This window comes from Salminus brasiliensis, chromosome 4 (genome assembly GCF_030463535.1).
Source record: "Salminus brasiliensis chromosome 4, fSalBra1.hap2, whole genome shotgun sequence".
Taxonomy (NCBI): Eukaryota; Metazoa; Chordata; class Actinopteri; order Characiformes; family Bryconidae; genus Salminus; species Salminus brasiliensis.
In genome coordinates this window covers 36,358,163-36,381,764 of record NC_132881.1, presented here as the reverse complement: position 1 = coordinate 36,381,764, position 23,602 = coordinate 36,358,163, and the positions used below count along the sequence as shown (strand labels likewise).

At 41.0% G+C, this 23,602-nt stretch overlaps 1 protein-coding gene across 1 annotated transcript in view; it reads left to right on the top strand.

Annotated features, from left to right (window-relative positions):
* Positions 1-208: 208 nt before the first annotated feature.
* The window catches only part of LOC140554848 (serine/threonine-protein kinase 32C-like), a 109,007-nt gene continuing 85,613 nt past the window's right edge, over positions 209-23,602 (top strand). The window contains exon 1 of the mRNA XM_072678259.1: positions 209-871. Coding sequence (XP_072534360.1) covers positions 790-871 — 82 coding nt within the window. The 5' untranslated portion in view covers positions 209-789. The remainder of the gene's footprint in view (positions 872-23,602) is intronic.

The window sequence follows — 23,602 nt, the reverse complement described above, 5'->3', positions numbered from 1 at the left end:
CTCTGGCTACAGGCTGTTATGGGGCAGCATGTTGGGCTATAGAGCCCTGAGTACCAACGTCATTTCTTTGTATTTGATTTCCCACCAGCAGTTACTTTCCTAATTTAATGAGCCAACTAACAGCATCCTTCCCTCTCTTACGACTAACAGCCTGACCTGCAATAAGGAGAGCCTGTGCGAGGATGCGCTGAATGATCCTCCTCAAAGGGTCGAAAGTGAAGCAGGATGCTGGAGTGGACTTGGGAAGCAGTGATCTGCTGCCCCCTACCCCGCTTTAGTGGACTCACGGTGATGCAGCCTAAGCACGAGGATGAACTAGGTTAAAGTCTCTCTCCAGCAGCAGCAGGGGGTGTGAGAAGGGTGGGGGTGTGTGTAAGAGAGAGAGAGAGAGAGAGAGAGAGAGAAAGAGAGAGAGGCTTCACGCGCGTCACACAGCGCGAGCTAAGCACGAGCTTCCAGAGCCCAGCCGAAGAGAAGAGAAGGGAAGGGAAGAGAGAAGAGGAGAGAGAGAGAGAGAGACAGAGACAGAGAGAGAGAGAGAGAGAGAGAGACAGAGAAAGCAGCCACTGCACTTCATTCCCATTCAGCTCCGCGTTTTCTCGCCGTAGCTCTTCCCCGTGTTGTTGTCTGCTGTTGCTGTTGTTGTTGTTGTTGTTGTTGTTTTTTGAACGCTCGCATTAGCCAAAGTGCAGGAAAAGGGCGTGATTCTCGACATGCTCGCGCTCGGGGCGTAGCGGCATCAAAGCACAGCGAGTCGCGCACGAGGCGAGGAATGCCATCTGAGCATCAATGTTTCACTGGGGCAAGTGGAAGAAGAGGATGGGCGCCAACAGCTCCTCCAAGAGACCGGTCTTCGACGAGAAAGAGGATGGTGAGTGTGTGTGAGTGTGTGTGTGTGTGTGTGTGTGCAGCCGGAACTCCATCAAATCCTCCTCAAACAGCCAGCCGGTCAGTGTGCAGCCTGGCACGTGAACTCTTTGAAGTTCCTTAAAGCAGCCTGTGACCATTGCGTTCACTTTGTGTGTAAGTGAAACCAATCGTGTAATTTTGCAGCTGCACTCAATTCAAACAAACGCGTTTTCAGTAACGAAGCTGCTGCTTCATACATGCGTTTGCACCATAAGTACAGTTGGAAAGTATCAACTTCAGCCAGTTGGGCTCTTCTTTGCGAATGCAGGCTTTTCCCCCAGCCTCCCTGACTGCGGTGATCTTAGTCTCCATAAAGATGCTCGTTGCCCCCTTGTACCACACATGATAGAACTGCTTAGCTCTGCTTAGTCTTAGTTTCCACAGTCTGTCTTACCTGAGGTTAGTTACACCACAGCATTACATAATGTGGCTCAGGTCTGATTTCCACCCCTTTGATTTCTCATGAGTAGGCCTAGCTTTACATCCATGCATAACCACTTCTTAGAAGTAAATTGCGTTTATCTTGCATGCATATATTATATTACAGTGCATGCCAGTGGAATTATCTGGCAGCTAATTGATTCATTAAGAGGGATTAGGGAAATCTGCAGAAGCAATGGGGAATTGAGGAACATGAAGATTGATCCTGCAGGAAGAGCATATTTGCACTGTGATTAGACTAACTGTTCTGGTTCTGATTCTTATGAATCGAGTCACATTCCCAGCGCGCCGTATCCATGCATCCGGAGGGTTAAAACATTCAGATTTTGTCTCCAAAGCTTTGAAAACGAGGTCAGATCACTGTAGATTTTTGATCATCTGACGTGACTGGAGAGAGAAACATCCAGACGGAGGATACATGGGGAGGAAGATGTAATGACCCATTTAGAGACAGTATGGACCCAAAGCTTACTGCTCTTTTTCATTATTTAAAAATGTTTGCATCTGTTCATATCTTGGTGAAACGCCTCTTATGTACAGATAATAAGAATGCATTAATATTGGCTTTGACAAGAGAAGCCACTGTCCATGCATGCTCAGAAACATCAGCAGCAGACAAGGTGCAGTCACACATTTGAGCCAAGATAAATCCCAAGTTCCCCACGACAGTTTGCTCCTTTGTGTACGTGTAGATCTTTGTCTAAGCAGATTAATGAATATAACCCGAAGGAGCTGTCTGAAGATCAACATTCTTGAAGGCAGAATAAAACCTTTTTTAGTCGCTGATTTCTGCAGTGGCTTGCTTTTTTGGTGAATCGCTGCTTTAGCTCACGGTAATAGACAGAAACATCACCCATCCTTAACCCATGACCTGGAAAACATCTTGAGCTCTGGCCAAGTGTTTCAGCCTCTATCCGCTGGAAATAGACTAGCAGAAACAGTCTTGAAACAGCCAGTGCTAGTCCTAAAGGTTGAACAGATAGGATGTGAACTTACCAAGATGCCCTCAGGCTAATCCACAAGGTTCTGAGAGGAGCCGTATACAGTGAACATTGCATAACAGTGGGAAAGTCTGCTGAGCTGCAAGGCTTGCACTGATTTTACCCGTGCCATATTAAAACCCCTAGTTCCGCTTTCTTTGATGCTATACAGGCAGATAAATGATCACTCCTCATGTTTCATACATGAAAGAAGTGGGGGGGGGAGCAGTGGACAGGATGTGGTATGACGCCAGTGGTCAAAAGAGCACACAACATTCAACACTTAGGTGCACATGTGGGCTTGGTCGTTAGGATTGTGCTGCTTGTGCTGAAAGAGGAGTTGCCAGGTTTCATAAGAGCATCTGCCTTTGGCCTTTTGGAGATGGAGTGTGGCTCACATTAGTCCATAATAGCGGCGGTGCCCAGCAGATAGGGCTCAGCCATAATCCAGTTGTCAGGTTGATGTACTGTTGGGGCTGTCAAATGGCTAATTCAACAGATTGTTTGCTTTAGACGTAGAGGCTTCAGGCTGTGTTTTGTTATGCTTGTTTATGGATGGGATCTTTCTCAGAACCGTTCTGGACAAATCACTGAATCATAAACACTTGATGACCTTGCTGTTGCTGTGCCACAGTATGGTCTATTAACGGTGGCCTGGTGTCCAGCGAAGAGTGATGCTATAAGAATAAAAAGATTGTAGAGACTTCATCTGAGCCTTGGATTAGTGCTGCAGAAGGTTGTTATTGAATGATGAGCTGAGAAATAATGTAGCATTTCTCAAGCCATGAAGAAGTTTGCATGAAAGAGACAGCCAAACATGACTTAAGCTAGTGGTTCTCAAACTAGTCCTTAGGGCCCACCAGCTGGTCCACACTTATTAGACAGATCTGGAAGTCGATATGTTGGAAGATGGGAAGGCTTAAGAACGTGAGCCAAAGGGCTAAATTGGAATGTCTAGACCCTTGGGTCAGAGCATCTGCGATACCAGGCAAGTCTTGTGAGGTGTTCTTAGTATCCAGTGGTCAGTACCTACCAAAGTGGTCCATGGATGGTCAGCTGGTGAACCAGTGGCAGGGTAATTGATGCTCATGGAGGCCTAGTCTTGGAACATACCAGATCTGCTGCTAATGCTTGGTGCCAGATACCATGGGATGCCTTCAGAGGTCTTGTGGAGACCATGGCTTGATGGGTCAGAGCTGTTTTAGTGACATGAGGGGGAAATACACAATATTAGGGGGTGGTTTTAATGTTTTGGCTGGACTCTGTATGCTAAGATCAGGTATAGTGCAAAAATGTCTGGACGGCTTTGAGGATTGGGTTGAGAAATAGTAATCCTTCTTCTTTCCTCTGTCGTTCTCATTCTTTCTTTCTCTCCGTCTTTTCACCTTGTGGCTACAGCTGTCATCTTTGGCCAGGCCTCTGTGCGGACTCCAAATAGCATTCATGAAGAGCGTGGCGTATAGAGCTGCGTGTGAGTGTAGAGGGAAGAGCATCTGTGGATAGCAGGATGGAAAGCCCATGCCGCAGCATAAAGTTCAGTATTATAGAGTCAGCTAAACTCAGTGTTCAGAGAGCATGCAGTTTTTTGATAATGACACATTGAGGTTTGGGAAGGGAAGGTGAGTGAGCCTCTAAGTAACTGAGCACAAATTGTGTCCAGCACATATTGTTTGAAATGAATCCGCATATGATAGACACACATTATTATATAGCCTTTATTATTCACCCTTAGTTTTATCAAAAGTACTCAGACAGTTCGGTGTTCTGCTGTTACTTGCTGTTGCATCATTTGTTCGTTAATTAGAGAAGTAACGGAAGGGGTAGGAGTTGATTGTAGAGAAGGCATTTGTGGAGTCTGTTGCTTTTGTCCTTCGACATGAGGACCATATAAGTGGCAGTAAAGCAGACCACCATAACAGCGAGAAATGAGAGCACCCAGGCAAAACAACAGAAACGGTCACTGTCCAGGTACTTATGGAGTGCACTATAAATATGTACATTTACTGAGGAGAAGCATTAGTGTCCAGTAAGTGCAGGTGAGGTCTGCACTGTGGGTCAGAAGTGAGAATCTCAGAGGTGTTAGCATCTCAGTTTTTTCACACCTTCCCACAACCACCTCTCTCTCTCTCTCTCTCTCTCTCTCTCTCTCTCTCTTGCACACACACACACACAGAGGGAGAGAATGAGTGTGAGAGAGAGAGTTTTCTTTCCCAGCGTGTTGTTTTCCCTCCTCTCGTGTGTCCGTGCTGTGCTGCTCTCTTTCTGTTGGCCTCTGGCAGTGTTTCTGTCTCCAGCTCTTCACACTCCTCTCCCGCCTCTACCACCGCACACACTGCTCTGAGACTGCACAGCCCATTATGTGAACCAAGAGCACACACAAAAATAAGCGGCCCCTGATAAAAAAAGAGAATGTATCCAGGAGGTGTTTTTAACTGTCTGGGTGCTGCACTTCCAGATGTAGAAATGTAAGGGTTTAAGCATTCCATGTTGGTATTTAGGATTGTTGATTAAGTGAGCTGAGTGTCCCCATTGCAGTCCACTGCTGAACTTAACATAACTTTCACATAACATAACAGCCTTAAAATCATGTTGATGGCACACTGACTAGTAATAGAGAGAATGGTGTCTGTGTCATTGCCACTCCAGATTCAAAATGCTGGCCAGGTGAACAGGTGTATTTTTAGTTTCCCAGACGTGAGTAGCTCTTCCCTTTCCATTTTGCATTGCACTGTGGGATAAAAGTGTTCTATCGTAACCACACTCTAAAACTAACCGGTTCTGGTTATGTATCTTGGGTATTTGAGTATATTCAACTTTGACACTTCATCTATATTACAGACTTCATACACTTAAAAACTTGTTATTATTAGTAATTAGAACACAACTGGGACACATTCATGCAGAACACCTATTAATTACTCTACTTGTGGGCCAACAATGCTTTTACTTCTCTTTTTTGAGACATTTACGTTTCTAGATGTGTTCCTATACTTATAATTTAGTCTAAACCAACTTCTGAATGAACACTCTTTCCTCCTGTTAAAGCAGCATTATGTGAGAATTGGTGTTTTTCCTTTACACTTGTTCAGCATAATTTACTTTTACACAACTGCTGTAAATCATCACTGTCCAGTAAAATATGTGCCTGTGTAAATAATTCTGGATAAATAGACCAATAGAAATCATGTAAATTACATGGAAATCAATGGAAAATAAAAGTTTACTCTAATTATTTACACAGTGTACAAAACAGCTGTAGGGTTCAAACCATAGAGAAAACTAAAAACAGACACTAATGGAGATACATGCTTTCCATTGGACAGCAGAGATATACAAATCACTTTTTGAGCAGCCCCTCATGGATAGCTGTGCACATGCATTTGTTGACAAGCTGAGAGATACAGAACTGGCACTGAAAGTGAGACAAGCATGTGGACTCAGGCAGTAGAGTAATTGTACAGAATTTTACATCACTCGGGTTATGCAGTTCTCTCGAGAACTCTTGTGCAGCTTCACCAAAGTCACATAGTGCAGTTAGCAGCGTTTCAGGCCCAGAGTGGCTACGATATTGCCGCTATTCCACTATTACAGGTCAGTGGAGCATCCCAGTGATTTTGAAGCTGTTTTTTTAAGGTAAGATTTCTATGTAATGTTGCTTTAAGATGCTTTTGGGAAGCAGGCCCTCTAAATCTGCCAGATTTGAGAACACACTTTGCATTACACAGGTCACCCTTAGAATCTAATCATTTTCCTGTTTGAGATCTTGAAACACACTAATTGTATATATTCACTATACATAGCAATTACTCTACTTGTTATTCAAACAATGCAGCCTTTTTTCTAGGTTCATTAAATCAGTGTGCTGCTGCAGGCCCATTATCTTATAATGAAATTCATGCAGTGGTCTTCAGGTCAAGGCAGGCATTTTCTAATGCGTTCCTGTGAGGCTGCTTTGACAAGAGGTCAGGCTCACAAATTACACTACCTACAGCCCAAGCCTGTGCATTTGCCCATTAACTGGGGGCTTCAGAAAAGAATGGCCAGTGGTGTTTTTAATTGAGTTAGACAACAGAAGGGTGTCAGCGACCTCCTCCAAGTTGTTGATAGAAATCTCTGCTGGATATTCGTTCATGTCATTCTCCTTCGTATCTTTACTATGACTGAATCCAAAATGGCTCCCTTCTCTCTGTATAGTGAAAGATGAACTGCAGTCGGTATAGTGTACTGCATACTAAACAGTATACTGCGCTTTGATAAAGTGAGCAATTATGATAGATAATATGAAAGTGTGTTTTTGTTATTTGAATAAATTACATCACAGTATGCTTTATGAGTGTATTGTGGGTGCTTTTAGAACGCAGAACAACTGTGTGGATTATAAAAAAAGGTTTAGACTATCATAGAGAGGCTCTAAAGGGAGCACACTGTGCCATTATTCAGTTATATATATAAAAAAACAATTAATATTTATCATTTAATATTTTTTAAAAGACCAGTTGTTATTTTTTAACCAGAATTTATTCATAGCCATGGTTTTATTTCAGTTCCAATGTTCTTCAGCACAGCACCAAACCAACTAAAATGATGTCAGTGTCCAATTACTTACAGCCTGCACTGTATGTATTAAATATGTGTGTGTGTGGGGGGGGGGGGGGGGGGGGGGGGCGCTAGGTATTTGGTCCATTCAGCTAAAGCTTGTTAATGGATATTTTTTCATGCTTCACTGAGTGAATTAGTCAGCATGTTGATTCAATCAGTCCTTTCAATGAGTGTGTTTAACAGCTTGTATTGTAGCACACAGTCATTTTAGCATGTAATTACATACATTTACATCATGAGTAGCATTTACATCTGATTTACATTGATGTCAAGAAGTGGCCCAAACTAGACAAAAATGTCCACACAAAAGTAATTTTTAAAAATTACAATTACAACCAAATATATCTTACTTTCTGAGCAAAACTGTTGACAATGAGCTGCAAGTAAGACACTAGAAAAAAGGCTTTTCCTGAAGAAAACAGTCAGCTGCTAGTCTGTTGCTATGTGGTCACTATGGTGAAACTGTTTTTGCTAGGTGGTTTCTATGTGGTTCAGATGTATTTGCTAGGTGGTTATAATGCAAGGTAGCTATGGGGTTGCTTAGGAATTGCCAGGGTGTTGCTAAGTGGTTGCTGTGGTATCCTAGGTGGCTCCTGATGTTTCCCAGGTGCTTGCTTGTGTGTTGCCATGTGGTTGGTTGAGACATTGTGGCATGGACTATATGTGTAGGTGATGGTAAGTGTGTTTATTAAAGAGGTTAACAGGGCCACAATGGCGCTTCAGTGGGGGCCAATGGGCCAATGGTGACCCATGGGCCATTAATGCCAGACGGGAATGACAATGCCGGCGAATGGTAAAGAGCAATCAATGCGCCACTGTGGACCAGCTAACCTCTGTAGTGAGCACCTTCCCTCACCAAATATGGTCCATGCCATGATGTCTCGCTACATTATCTGAGCCTAGGGTGGTTGTTCCCATGATTAGGCAGGTGGTCATAATATTCTGATCTGACTGTGTAGTTGGAGTTTGCTTTGCAGACTTCAGTTATCACTACTGATACTAAGAGTTAGACATGTTTAGACATCTCTCACTTCTCTCTCCTTCCCTGTGTCCATTTCTTTCTTCCTCTCACCGCCTCTCTGTCCTGCTTTCTCCATCTGTTAGTTACCTCATTGCCGGCACATTAATATTTTTCATCAGTACACTTAGCATGATGACAGTGCTCATTTGCCTTCAGTGGCTGATGAGAGAGCTCGTGGAATAAGTGTAATTACCGTGCTTTAATTGCCTCCACATCAGAGACACTGATTGAAAAGCATCACCATCGGCAGCTGAGATGAATCTGTCGCAGAGGGATGCAAGGAGCCTCGTGCTGTGGCCTACTCACCTCCTTCTCTGCGCAGATGAGGTTGTTAATCGTTTTTGCAGGGCTAGGCAGGGGTTGGGTGTTGTAGCCTTGCTGCTGCGCAGCTGCATTATTCAGTCTGCTGTGGACTTTTCACCTCTTACACACTGAAAATAAACCGGCCTTGTTGTAGCCTCTCTATAACCGTCCCCTGGGCCACGCACATCTCATGTATCATGACAGGAGGTTTCTCTCTCTGTCTCTCATGAACTATTTCCACCCACAACTCCCATCACACATTGCGATCAAGACAGGGGAGTGAAGGCCAGCACATGCTTCTTGCCACTGCTACCGCCACAACCACAATGGACAGCCACACAATCTTGGAGGAGATGCTAACTGCTAATTCTACTGTAGAGCTAACAAACACCTGCATTCACTGGCATCTAGCTGAGTGATGGGGGTGAAAGAGGGCCATACTACCTACCCAAAGAAAGAATGAGGCCAATTATGCTCTATAGGCCTCTTAGCCACAGATGACAATGGCATTTCTGGGAAGTGAACTTGCGACCTCCCTCACTTTCATACTGAGCCATGCGGAGGCCTCCAGAGAGCTCACCTTAACTCAATTTTGGATCCACTCCTTTAACTTGGCAAGCTAAAATACATTTTACAACCCTGTATTGATAATTCTGACCTTGTGTTAGTTTGCAGAACTTCCACTCGCCATAAATGAATAACTTACTAAGTTAAAATTTTTGTTGTTTTTCTTTCAATATATATGTTGTAACATTATTTTGCCCCAAAAAAGGAACAGTTCAAAGAAATCAATATTCCCATGACATTCATGTCCACAACTACAAGCTTTCAGCTCCACTGACCACAAGGAAAGTGACCATCAAACCAATGGGCGGAGAGAGAATTTGACAAATGACAAAATTACCAAGTTGTCACATCTCCCTTGACCTCTGGCCTTCATTTGTTCTGTAATGATGACCACAATCTTATCACCACCTTCGGCACATTTATAGCAGTCGCAGGTCACGACCCTGTAGTGACATCAGATCAGACGTGAGACAAGCAGGGAGTTAATGGTGGTCAGGATGTCGGGCCTGGGGGTTGGGCACTCCCCTGGCAGCAGAGCCAGCATGTAAACACAATAAATAAATGATGTACTGCTGCAGCTGCTGCTGGCCAGCAGTTCAGCAATACTGTGCTAGCTGGTGGTATACTTTAGAGGGACATGAGGTTAACATGGTGGCGGTGTGCTATAACTCTGTCTAAAGGAAGGGATTTGCATTGGGTTGCAATCTGATTTGTAGCTGAACATGCACCCTGGGGTATGTCAACAAAAAATACAGAACTTGGTTGTGGCAGCAAAAACAACGGTGACGCACATGCTTAAAGCGATGGTTTGGCCAAAAAATGTGCATAGTTTTCCCCTTACCCCAAATGTAGTTCATCAGCCAATGTATAATGCAAATAAGTAGAAGAATGAAAATAGCTACCCTTAAGCAGTGTGAACATCTACATCATCACATGTCTCAAATAGCATCTAATTGATTAATAATTAGACACTCTATCACATACTGTTATCTATATAAATGTACAACATATAGCGTTCAAAAACACTGCTATTTCTGCTTGTGCTCATGTGATATACTGTAGTCCAATTCTCTCTTACATGCTTACAAGTTAATTACTTAACACCTTAACACTGTGAGGCCTGGGTGTGATAATATTGGCATACACTCATGATATACAATGCTACTATTAGGGTCTATTACTCGTTGGTTAGATTAGTCACAGCTTAAGTCAAAAACTAAAGAAACAAGCTTCAAACACCAACCATGTGTCTTGCCCGTTCATTCACATCTGGACTGACTTTAATAATATATTCACATTCATGTAGTGGCCTGGACAACTGGACAACTCATCTTTTGTAGTCATCAGAATGAGTGCTGACTATGACTAAGTGTTTGTACATTAGCACCACCTGCCTAATATTGAATAGCTCAAAGGACAAAACTATTGGGACACCTACACAAGCTTTTATGACATCCCATTCTAAATCCATATGTATTAATATAGAGCCCCCCCATTGCAGGTCTGAGGCTTTGCAGTTATTGAGTCAGCAGAGCGTCTGTGACTTTTAAGCACTATACACTTCAGCACTTTGTGACCCCGCCTCCTTTACGTGGTCTGCCACTTTGTGGCTGGGGTGCTGCGGTTCATTTAATGCTTCTACTTTCCAATAACATCACTCACAGTTGATGGTGGAATATCTAGGAGGGTAGGATCGATCGATTTCGGCATCAGACGATAATTTTCAAGGTCACAGGACCCTGCAGTTCCTCATTCAACAGCTAGATGACAATACAAACCTCGCTCACAGCTGCAGAAGCCCTTTGAAGGCAGTGCTGAAATCCACTCCAAGTCCTAAAATAATGCTGCTAATGTGCCTCGTTATACCCCATCAGTCAGCACAGTGCATTGAGTATCAAAACACAGCAGAAGTAGCAAAAATAGCTAACAACACTCTGAGCTCCCTAGGGCAGGTCCGTACGGGAATTCACAGGCGTTTTTAGCGCGTTTGATTTCAAAAAGTAAAGTGCATTTCATCTTAAGAGACGATGCACAGAGCATAACAGAAGCCCTGCACTATGATGAAGTTCATGATAAAGTGAAGGTTAAGATTTATTCACACAAAGTACAATTTTTTAACGTAGTGGAACCTTCACACCATTTCCATTGCATACATTTCCACACTTTCTCTTTCTCTGCTCCCTGTCTGCATTCGCTCTATTTAATTTCCCTCCTCCACAAGAGTGTTCATTAGCGAGGGAAGCTATAGATTGTGGCTCGTTGTGGACATGAACAGACTAGGAGCACTTAGACTAGACGCAGTCTTGATGCTTATTTGTTTTGTCTGCAACCGTGACAACGGAGCACTGTTTGCATTGATCATCCTGACTGAAAAATGTACCTTGCAGTCCGTCAGTTTCAGACTTGGTGTGAAAAACATCATTAATAAACGTGTGTTCATTTTCAAAACTTGACGTGTTTTTTTTTTGTTTTTTGACTCGATGTTAACAGGTTTTTAATAACATCTATTCCTGCCCTCAAACGATATCAGCGATCCGCCAATCGTACTGAAAAATGATTGACAATCGTTATCGGCCCAAAAACACTGAGCGGTTTATTTCTAATAAAAAAAAACTTCTGGCACAACCTGCTTGTACAAAATATCAGGTTTTATTTTACAGCTCAACAGTGTGCTGATTTTAGATGTGCAGTAAACACTTCCTTTACTTGTTGGCTACATTAGCCTTTATAGCTCAGATACAGACTAACTCTACAAATGTGGTATGGCTGATCTACAGCATCTAGGGTAAAATTGTCTCCAGACACTACATTATTAACGAACTGTCTGTTTAGTGTTTGGTTTAAGTTTAGGACCAGGTTTAGAATTCAAATTAGACTTGTGGTTGAGTTTAAGATCAGGGTTAGGACCAGGGTTAGGAGTTGTTAAAAGCTAAGCTGTATTTCTTACATAAGTAGTAATATAAGCATCTACAGATTCTACATCAGGCTATCCAGATATAGTGTTACTGAGAATGGTCTCTGATTGTAAGTCTCAGTAAGAAGAACAGAGGACTATGTTATGATGGAAATCAGTCTTGGCATAACCTACTGGTTGCAGACGCTAGTCAGCTGTGTGACATGACGTTAACGTCCTAGGAGTGCACTCTCACACAAACTCTCACTTGTGTGTGTGCTGAGTTTCCCAACAGCTGTGAACAGGGAACTGTGTGAGAGATTGAAAGTGAGGGGTTGTGGGTGAGAGAGTGTGATGACTCCTTCTTTGGTGAGGAAGAGAACACACACACATACTCATACACAGACACACACACATATGACACATCTACCCAGCAGCCCAGCACAACAGCACTGCCACCACATCCCACAGAGGCCGTGCCAAACACACACTGCTTCTGTGCACCGAGGCAGCGTACCTGTCAGCCATTAGCGGGCTGAACAGGGGATTGTGACACTTGTGTTGGTGCTGGAGGTAATGATGTTATTAAAAGTTCTATTAGACTTGCTGAGATAAGTCTAAAGACCATCTGGTGGGTTGACAGCTTTTCTAGAATAGTTCATATTGTAATGACGTCAGATTCTCCGTTCACTTTCTTACTTTACTCTAATGTCACTTTAGACTTTCTGAAAGAGGAGGGTAAGGACTGGGAACATTTCTAGCCAAGGTTTATTCACTGCATAATGTTTACAGATTGATAACAGTTCCAATTAGGTGTCCATATGTATCTGGACATTTAAAAAAAAAAAAAAAAAAAAGTTTGACCTCCCACCCACAAGAAAATGCAATTTTCGGTCACTGTAAAAGGAGCATTTCAGAAATCCGAACCTTTTCATAGTGTAGATTTATTTTTTTGAAATTTCAGTTTCCAGTGTTGTCATGTGAGCAGGGAAAACTGAGCTTTTTGAAAACACTGATGTCAAAACGCATGCATGTTTCTAGCTAATCTCAAATACTTCTTTACTCCCTATACACTCTAAAAAATAAAAGTGCTACAATTTTTTGAGCGATACCATAAAATAACCATTTGTGGTTCTATAAAAAACATTTTTGTAAATTGATAAAGAACCTTTGCATCAAGAGAATGTTTTTTGGGTCTTTAAAGTTCTTCACACTCACACATCTTTATGACTAACATGATTTGGAATGAAACCAAAAGTGGTTCTTCTATGGTATCGCTCAAAGGACCCTTTGTAGCACCTTTTATAAGAGTGTATAGTGAACTACATAAGTCATAAGACTACAGCGTCTACATGCAGATAGCACTGGATTTCAAATTTTGACTGATGAATAAATGTGAATAGTGTTCTATTACTTATATAATGCTCTGTTTAGATTTAGAATTCATAATTTACTTACATAGTACACAACATAGTAAGCAGTGTGTATTTTTCTTCCTTCTTCAAGCTGTTTTGATGTCTCTCTTTATGAGGTACTGTTGTCCCATGCAGGGCTAGCATGCTCATGCAAGCATTTTTGTCTTTCTGTGGACAGAAACGAAGGGAGTGAAATCTCTGTTTAAAAAATATATTTGCATGGTAATGTAGACAGGGTCCTAATGTTGTCGTTTTCCTCTGCATTGCACAGTTATTGCACTGCAATGAAATCATTACATTATTACAGAGGAAAGCCACTGATTTGTCAAACCTTTCCTACCTGTGGGATTTGAACGTTCATCTTCAAATGTGACACAGCAATCAGTTTCAATTCTACTGATTCATCAAATCTGTCCACTGAGCTGTGCTCATACTAAAAGAAAACACTCCAGGCGGACTACTACAAGTAGCCAGAACTTACTTGTGAAAGGGTTCATATAGAGTATGAACAAAGTTATGAAGTGAGGTTTAATGTAAAATGCTTAGTTCTCGAGAAACGAGTTGGGAAAATGGAGGGATATAGTGTATGCATGGTGTTTTAAGATAAAGTAGTACCTAAAAAAACATTGTTAGCCCTTATATAAAAAAAATCAGAAGATATCTGCAGTGCGTGAGAAATGCTTAGATTTAGAACTACATGCTGAGTACAGGGATATACTGTATGCAGAGTGTTTAGTACCTAAAATAAATTAGCCTTACATATAAACTCCACCTTGTGAGGTGAATTAAGATACAGTGACGCTCACACCACCACTGAAAAGAAGTTCAGTAAGTTTTCCTACAACATCTCACATTAAATCACTCAGAAAAACTTTGTTCATAACCACTGAATAATGCATACATGTCCCTCTTAATTAGCTGATTATGTAATTAATTATATATTCTGTATTATCCTTCTTAAAAAATAACACCACAACGTTTTATCAGACTTAACTTACAATCAAATGTGTAATCCTCTCTTTACAAATGCAAAAGCAGTGTCGCTTGAAAGCGCCAAATCTGCTCTTACCACAGAATTTCCCTGCTTGATTCAGTGAGCTGTGAGTGAGAAATAATTACTACATGCATTTTTTTAACAGCAACTCCAAAGTGTTGATGTGAGCTTTTATAAGTCCTCTAACCTTTCGATAATAACACTAATTGCAGCAGAGGGAGAACCGAGCATGCTCTGTGTTATGGCTGAGGGTAGGCAGTTTCCAGTGAGCAGAGCGGTAGTGAAACCTGATTATAGAGCACTCCCTCTGTGATTGTGCTTGCGTGCTTCGTGGCCGCTAAAATAACCGGCCACTACTAGGCTGAGTGGGGAAATCGATGCAGTGAGGCTGCCAGCTCCAGCCCAGGCCCTGCAGCCTCTTCAAAGGCAAGCCCATCTGCCGGCCGCCCTTTATCGATTCCCCCACTCCCACAACACCGGCCCATTCTAATGCAATCAGCCATGCCATGCATGGAGCATCAAGGGAAGAGCACACACTGAGAAATCAGGCGTGCTCTCGCTCTGTCTGTCTTTCTCTCTCTCTCTGCCTCTCTCTCTATCTCTCAGACACACACACAGTCAAACTGACTTAATGACCACTGAGGTCTCTATCTTGTTAGAAGATCCTTTGAAAAAAAAAGGTAAATTTCTAATTGATACTCAGTCTGGTGGAATGTGGATGAATTCAGGAAGAAACCAGAAGCACACACACACACAACAGTGTGTAGCAGTACTTGACTGATATAAACTTTTTTTCACCAGTATTGATTTTAAGGAATTAAAAACTCCAATAACTGATAGTATCTGCAAGGGCTCGGTTTCAAGGAGGATGCAAGGTTACGTCAAACAAATTATAAGAATTATTATAGTATCAAGAATAATCTTTGTAAAACTTCCATCTTCCTTTATACCACTATACATCATAAGGACAAAAGTACTGGGACACTTGCTCATTCTTCGGTTCCTCTAAAAATCTAAGATATAAAAAAAAATGCTTTTGTTGGATTAACTGTATCTACTGTCCAGGGAAGGCTTTCTACTAATTTTGGATGTTGGGCAGGATGTTGGATGATCTCCACCCCTCCTCAACCTCAACCCATTCCAAACGTATTGGGTGGAGCACCATCATTCCAGAGAACCCAGTTCCTCTGCTCCACAGCTCAATACTGGGGATTTTTATACCCCTCTAGCTCACGCCTGACATTAGGCATGGAGTCAGTAGGTTCATGTATATCCACTCTAGAGAGCCCTGTTCTTTTGGCAGTACTTCTCACCAGGGACTAAACAAGCTGTGTGTTAGGATTGCTTCCAACACTAAGCGGGTAAGACTAAACTGCAGTCGACATGCTCGGAGGAAAGGCCGGGACGGGATGGCTGGGGATTCTAAGAAAATTGTATTATTTCTAGAAAGCAGTACTTTTCATTTTGTTGTCAGATGGCAACAGCTTGTGGAAGTGATATCTGCAGTACACACAAAAGGCATACAGAATAGGGTTAGTTTATTTTGGTTTATTTAGTTTACTTTTATTTTATTTTGCTTACCCAGACAAATATAATCAAATGATAAAAAAACAGCTTGAAATGAAAAAAAGTTGTGCCATATGCTGTTGCCATATGGTAAGAATAAAAACACAGACTATGTATTTTTACAGGTGTTGTGAATCATCACATGCTCCCTATTACTACTGGACAGATCACACATGAAAAAATTACTTAAAAAATTACTTATAAATGTTATTATGTTTTATTATTATTATTTATTTTAGTTTTTGTCTGATGTATGATTGTCTTGTTGTTTTTGTATATTTATTTTTTCACATATTTTTAGGTTTGATGTAGTTTGATATATAATGAATTTTGTTAGTTTGTTTCATTTTGATTGATATTGCTCTTGTCTGGACCCCAGGAAGACTAACAGACACTTTGTGGAAGCTAATGGGCAGTGACGTAGAATTGTCCCTACCAGTATCTAGCCACTACTGAATTATCAGTAGCAGTAATTCTGCTCAAAAATTCGCTAACAGGACTTTGCTGTGCAAGAGGCTGTGGTTGTAGGAAGTGCCAAAGCTCTGTCAATTTGATGTTCACTTAGGCCAGGTGTGAGACACCATCCAACAGTTGTGTTCACAAAAATCATGGCCTGTACTGATTCAGTGAGGGACTGTGTATTTTATTTTTAAACGGGGAACGATTCTGTAGGCTTATTATACGGAAATAACGACAGCCCGTGTGTTTGGCAATTAGCCTAATTTAGTGATATACTCAGTCAGGTTGGCAGCCAAAAAAGGTGGACATGAGGAGCTACTTTTTGTCACATCAAAGTGTAAGTCAAAGAAATAAAGCTCAGTTGCTAATGTGTAGGGTGAGTCAACAATAATGGTAATAATAATAAAACACCCTTTATGAGCGTTTTGGCTACCATGTCTATAAATAAAGGATCTAAATGACATGAAACTGCAATTAGAGGACTATCATAAATGCAAAAAGCTTCCAGAGTGCCCCCTGTAGACCGCTTTTATGTGCCCAGCAATGCCAAAATCAATCCTCTGCCCTTGGTAATGGGGTCCAAAAAAAGAATGAAGACTCCTTGGGCAAGACTCCTAATACAGCATTCCCCTACCTATGTGCCCTGATTCCAGTATAAATTATTCTGGATAAGAGCATCAACCAAAAGCTATAAATGTCAGTGTTGTAATATGTAAACCAGTGTCCATGGAAATTCACTCGCCACTGTGTTCAGCGCTGAGCACAGCGGTACACACTCCAGATCTCAGCTATAATATTTAGCAGGGAGCAGGGAAAGGAAGAAGTCAGCCAATTGTACGATCAATAAGAGTCAGAGTGGGAAATCTGAAGCCGTTTGGTCTTTGGTTCCTCTGTGTCTCAGAACACCGCCAACATGATGTCCCTCCTTTAAAACGGAAAGATCAAGTAATGCCTGCCCAGATAACAATTAATTCAGAGTGGAAACGAGCACGGAAAACAACACACGCTACACGTGAGTACTAAATATGGAGCCACCAGCTATCCAAGGCATTGCCATGGTACCTCTGGTGTGTTTTAATGCCAGGGTGCTGTCGTTCCCTCTGTTCCTTCTGACATTTCAAGTCCAAAGCGTCGTTAAAAATGCGGAGAGAAAATAGCCAAAGTCTCAGTGACAGTGGACTGTGTATGTGTGCCCTCATCCATATTCAGAAGAGACTGAGGTTTGAAAGCCAACCATTAAACTGTATTAGTCCTTCAGCACACAAAGAGAAAACAATGCAAGCTGCAGCAGTGATGATAGTAATTTGAGTACACAGAGGTGTCAGACGTATAGATTTAGGGCTGGAAAACCGTGGGAGGCTTGTTCTTGCTTTGGCTGCCTTGGAGGAACATTTAAAAATAGCGTCATTGACAGCTACTGTTTGTTGAGTCTAATCAATTGGTTTGGCCAGAGATCTAATTAGTTGGGTTATAAAAAAAACCTCCACAAAACTCAATAAAGCCACTGATTTGTTTTGTCTCAAAGGCTTGACTGGAAAGACTTGCTTCCCCTCACCATTTGGAAACGTATGTTTTATCGGTTTGTTCTGCTGCAGTGTAGCTGGCCATGATTGATGTCAACTGTATAAGTGCACAGACTGCTTAGTGCTATATACCTCCAGGGTATAGCAGCGAGGATAGCTTTACTCCTACATTTAAAGATTTTTATTGCTGTCAGATGTTGAGATATTGCACTCCTGAGTGGGTCTGAGAGGAAGCCTGTCGGTGCACCTTTATAGTCAGCTTGAAATTGAGAAAATTTGGTTTTAGCAGGATACTCTGTGTGAACATCCATCTGTGCATGCGGATGTGTGTTTTTAATTTCTTAGCAGGGGAAATAAAAGCAGTTTGAGGGCTCTCCGTTCTCTGACATTTCTGAAATATGGCAACTGACACTTTGTCACTTTGTCACTGTCATATCAAAACCTCCTACACTTTCCTTTCGGTTTTTAGTTCTTTAAACCACTTGGAAATGTCAGCTGCTCTTCATATTGTATGAAGACTTTGTGATGAATGGACCAATAGAATTGGTCCAGAATGAGTTGGAATAAAGTATTGTGACATTAATGTACATTAAAGTTTCATACTTTTCTTTCTTCCTTCTCTTATGAAGTTACTGAATTAAAGAGACAAGGGCCATGTCTCAAACGCAAGGATGAAGCCAAAGCAAGGCTGCATTTTCCAGATATGTCACTGACCTGTTTACCAGCTTAACCATCTTAAACAGGTTAGGAGGCAAAGATGTGTGCCATTTCTACATAAAACAATTTTTGCTATGTAAGCTAATAAAACTATGCACTGACCCACAGTTCTAGGCTAGGCTGAAGTGTGTCAAAACGTAGAATAGTCAATTACAGCGTCACTTTGCAGAAATGCTAATGCTCTGCCTATGTACACAGCTACGTGCCACCACTCAACAGCGTAATTGCGCTCTGAGGCATGAAAAAACATTGTTTTCTGCCTACCCTTAAATACAGAAATAGGGTCTTTGATACAACATCAACAATATCTTGTTTCCTCTGTTTGATCTTAGCTCCGCCCTCTTGTCATCTCTCCCACCTGTGCATTGTTGGTTTGTAGCTACACCCATTAATCTTCGCCACCAGCTGTGCATGTTACTTTTCTGTGTATTTATAGCTCGGCCCTCCTTTCGGTCATTTCCTTGCATTGATAGTCCCTGTGTTTGTTGGCCTTGTTAGTTTGCCTGTTGTGTTCTTCATGTACTTGTATTTTTCCCTTGTTGTGTATTTGTTCTTTCTCATTACTTTTGTGCTGTATGTGTGCATGTGCTTCCCTCAGTGTAATGTATGTGTGGTGTGTATTAGTATAAAGGCAAAGATTTACAGACCTATAACGTAATAAGTTTCACCTGGGCAGCTGCCTTTGTAATACATACATATATTACAATGGCTGCTATACAGCTGAGTCATATAAGGTTGAATGCCATTAGCAATATGTGTCAACTATAAAAGAGGTCTAATAGGTAGCTCTTATTTTCAAAGCAGTTTGAGACAATTACGGAGTTCCAAAGCCAGTGGCACCAGCTGAAGATGGTTCGAGCGCAGGTTAGAGAATAAAGTCTATCCTAATCCACATGCTGAACATGGTTAGTTTAAAAGTAGTGGTGTGCAGAATTTCAGTTGCACCGCAGAGACTTAAGGTACATCTTACCTAGTACTGTGTAAAGTAGACCAAAGGTAGACCAAAAACAACAATCAGGGACGTTATCCGACATAAACCAGGAAGTCTTATACTCATGATCTTGACCAAGCGGTGAAGTTGCTTGTGTTCCTTCTATACTACATATATGAATATTTCATTAAAGGGATGTCTGTCATATTAGTCATGTTTTAGCAATAAGTGCTTTTTAATAAAACCATATTCACCTGTCTTAAGTCCTACATGTTTCTTCTGTTCGGCTGCTTAAAATATTTTGGGGGAGTTTAAACTGGGTCTAATCTCATGCACAATTTATTGTCATTTATCAATGGACAATATCAGCAAATTGTAGTAAAGCAGTCACAACCTTAATCCCTAAGGGTAATTCCATGTTCGACAAAAAGAGAAAAGTAACAATTAAAAGTTTTTAAAATCTTTTTTTTTATTTGAATGCTAATCATTTCCAGCTATGTTCAAGTTTGTCCCTTTGAGTTTCATCGCAGTGAAACTGCTCATATGACTTCACACAAGCTTTCACTGGCAAAAACGGAAGGCCGAATATCTAAGTCTGGCGGTGAACTCGCTGATGCCACAAATTGAGGTGTAATTAGTTTTAGCAATTTTACTGATTTTACTAACTCTAACTATTTGCTACTATTATTATCGTACTATATTATTACCATTCTCTATTATTATTATTATATTACTTATTATTATCTTATGTAGTGGTACAGGGACTTTTTATTAATAATCTTAGTCAATAAGTAGATGAGTCTTGAGGGAGTTTTTTCTTGCCACTTTCGTCTTTGGCTTACTCACCAAGGGTTTTATGTTTTGTTGACCTCTTGTTCTATTACTGCATTACTGTAATTTGTAAAAAATCACCCCACAATATAATACATGCATACATTGATTTGATTTGAGCTGTAAGTTTTAAGTTGGAATTTAAGAGCTACATTGATACAAGTTGCTTGGTGCAACCATTTAAATTTTAGTAGCTCATAAACCCGAACATCGGGGCATTTTATATTTAAACTAGGCTATGATCAAACTTATGTGCAGTTGGTGCAACTGGCTATACACAAAATGTACACAAAATGGTCACAAAACTGCAAAAGTACTTAATATGTAAAGGGACATGTGGCAAATGGGGACAAAGTACTTTGGCAAAGATGAAGGAAAAGTGGTTGCAAGTAGGTCAAACAGGACAAACTGACTTTAAGAAGGTTGGCGCACAACGACACAGAATGACAGCCTCAGAACTGACCAAATGACCACAAAATGTAACTGAATCAGCTCAATGACCCATGAAAACCCATATTTATGTAGTTTTAGATCTAGGCTTATGCTGATATTGTGTCTGTCAGTAATAGAGGTGGCACAATTCCAGTATCAGTGTTGCTTTGCACTGAATTTGAAAAGCAAGGAAACTATTTCTGAGTAGGGTCTCCATTTGCTCTCAGAACAACTTGGCAGGGATTTCACAAGACGCTGCAATCATTCCTTTGAGATTCTGGTCCATATTAACATGATTGCGTCACAAATTCCAGGTGTACAGATTTTCAGGTGTATGTTTATTCTGCAGATTCTACCACCCGTTCTACCGCGTCCCTAAGATGTTTCTGATCATCAACAATACTCAAATAATGATCAGTTGGTATAAACCCAAAGCCAAGAAAACATTCCCCCACACCATTACACAACCTTCACCAGCCTGGACTGTTGACATAAGGCAGGTTAAGTCCATGGATTTATGCTGTTGGCGCCAAATCCTGACCCTACCATCTATATGCTTTAGAAGAAATCAAAATGTATCAGAACAGGCTAAACTTTTCCTGTTTTCAACTGCCCAGTTTTGAGCCTGTGTCCAGTACAGACTCAGCTTTCTGGTCTTGGCTGACAGATGTAGAACCTGATGTTCCCCAATAAAGTGTTCAGTGAGTGTAATTTAAGTTTAAATGAAGCCAGTTAAATTGCTTGTTACTACTTGAAGTGTTTCTTAGGTTGAACTGACAAATTGTCATTTAAGGCTAGATTTGTTACAGGATTGATTCAGGACTGGTTGGAACAGGTTCGTCCCACATTTTCTGGGGTTTTCTGCCCTTGAAGATGCGCTATGCTTTAGTGAAAGCATCAATTTGAGACAGTGGGTGGTCTGTTTCTGAAGGCTAGCTGCTCTCTCGATTATCATGAGATGCCTTAACCGCTTAGATATTTCCTCCAGAGAGAAAGGGCAGGCGCTGCACCGTCTTTTGTGCTGTGATTTGTGGAGGAGCGTATCTTGCCTCCCTCACTGTCTGCCTGCTCGTTTGTCTCGCCTTTGTGCAAAAAAACTCGGACCTGAGCCAAATAAATACTTCTGAATCCTATCTCAAAAGAAAATCACAGGTCAAAGAAAAAATATGTGCGCGTGACAAGAATTTCATCCAGGAAATTCTGGTGGCTTCTCTGTGAGGTCCTCTGCATCCGGACACAGTGATATAGCTACAGCGCGTTTGATGCTCCCTTGGCTGTGCATAGTGCCGTTATTCACATGAAAGTGTGTTACAGATAGATTAGTGTAGATTAAGGCTTTGGCTGCAGCAGATTTTACTTGGAGGATGCCTGATATTGCTCTGTCAGAGTATGTCTAAGCTTCTCGACGAACCTTAAATCCATGTGAGCCAAATTTTCACGAGTCGCTGCGTTCAGATTACCCATCATGCATCAGCGCAGCTCTGTTTGTGTCTGGGGGGCATTTGTGCTCGTGATTGTGATTAATAACGAAGAGCTTATGAAAATTACATCATTCCTGTATGCATAATTAATGGAAAAATATGACTGCGCCTCCCAGTGAACACTTATTCAGTGACAATCAAGACTGCTCAGGTCTTATTTTGACTAACCATGTTACTATGATAAACAATAGACATTTTTACACTGTACTCTAAAACCTGAAACTCTTTTGAATGCTTCTGTTGATCATGCCAAAAATGATTAATGAATAAATTGTTTTTGCATTTGTTTTGGATACAAAACATGAATATCATGTGCCGAATTGAAAAGTCTTTTTAAAATTGAATCGGAAAGGGAAGTGTATTATCTTTCCATATCATGAAGTGTTTCCAGGTAAAACATGGTATTAGGGGGGTCTCTAAGCTAGCTAAGCATTCGGTGGGATTAGTAGGGGTGGTGAGGGGGGGGTGACACATGATATTATTTGTTAATCTTATTGCTTTCCATCTGCTAGTGCATGGTGATGTAATCAAGACTGAGATGATGTTGGGAAGATTCTTCAACTTTGTTTTAAAATTATCATTATATTTTAAATGGTGTAATTGTGATTAATGTAACCAAGGCACAAGTCAGTTTTTTAATTGTCTTAAAAGGTTTAATGCGCATCTGAGGTCTATGAACAATATTTTTTTTAACAATTTAAACAGATTGTTAAACAGATGTATCATTAAGCAGAATTTGTGTCTTTATTTAATGAGCAAAGCAACTGAGGTTCACTTACTTTTTTTAGCCTGCACTATGGATATTTACTCAGTGGGCTTAATCAGAGACCTGAACAGTAAAACTGTGTGTTATTAGTTAAGTTAGACTGTTTGTCTACAACTGTGACTAAGAAAACAATCAGACCACATTTTATTAGTAATCAATCTAGAAATCCAGGTAATTTCAAAAGGTTCACTTACTTTTTTGTATATGTAGTTGTGTATATATGTATTTTTGTATATGAGTTGTGTGTATATATAAAGAGATATAGAGGGAGACACTGTACCATGATATTTACTGGGCAGTTTATTAGCTCACTATTAATAGCATAAATCACACAAAAAACACAGCAGATTCTTTTTGCTTGTTTAACCATTTCCAGAGTTGCCCCTGAGAAAGACCAGTATTAACTGTAGTCGATTGGGCCTTCATTAAGTTAAACCAGGTGTTATGCTGATGAACTTGAACAAATCTATGAGATAAATAGGGCACTGGGGAGAAGTCAGAAACCAACAATTGTACTTCTAACTAACTCAGGGTAAGAAAACTGCTTACTTTTCACTATAGTTAAGTGTGCTTCACTTAAAGTAAGTCAGTATTGAGAGCGTAAAAAGCAGTGCCATGGTGTGCAACATCTCTGCTGGCATTTTGCCTGGCCCTAATTTCTCCTGTGGGTGCTGCACTCAGACAGGTGAGGCAAATTTGGATGAAGCATATTCTCTCTGAGGCTTGTTTCCTAGAGCACTGCTTCACTGCATGTTTTAGGGATCTGCACTTTCT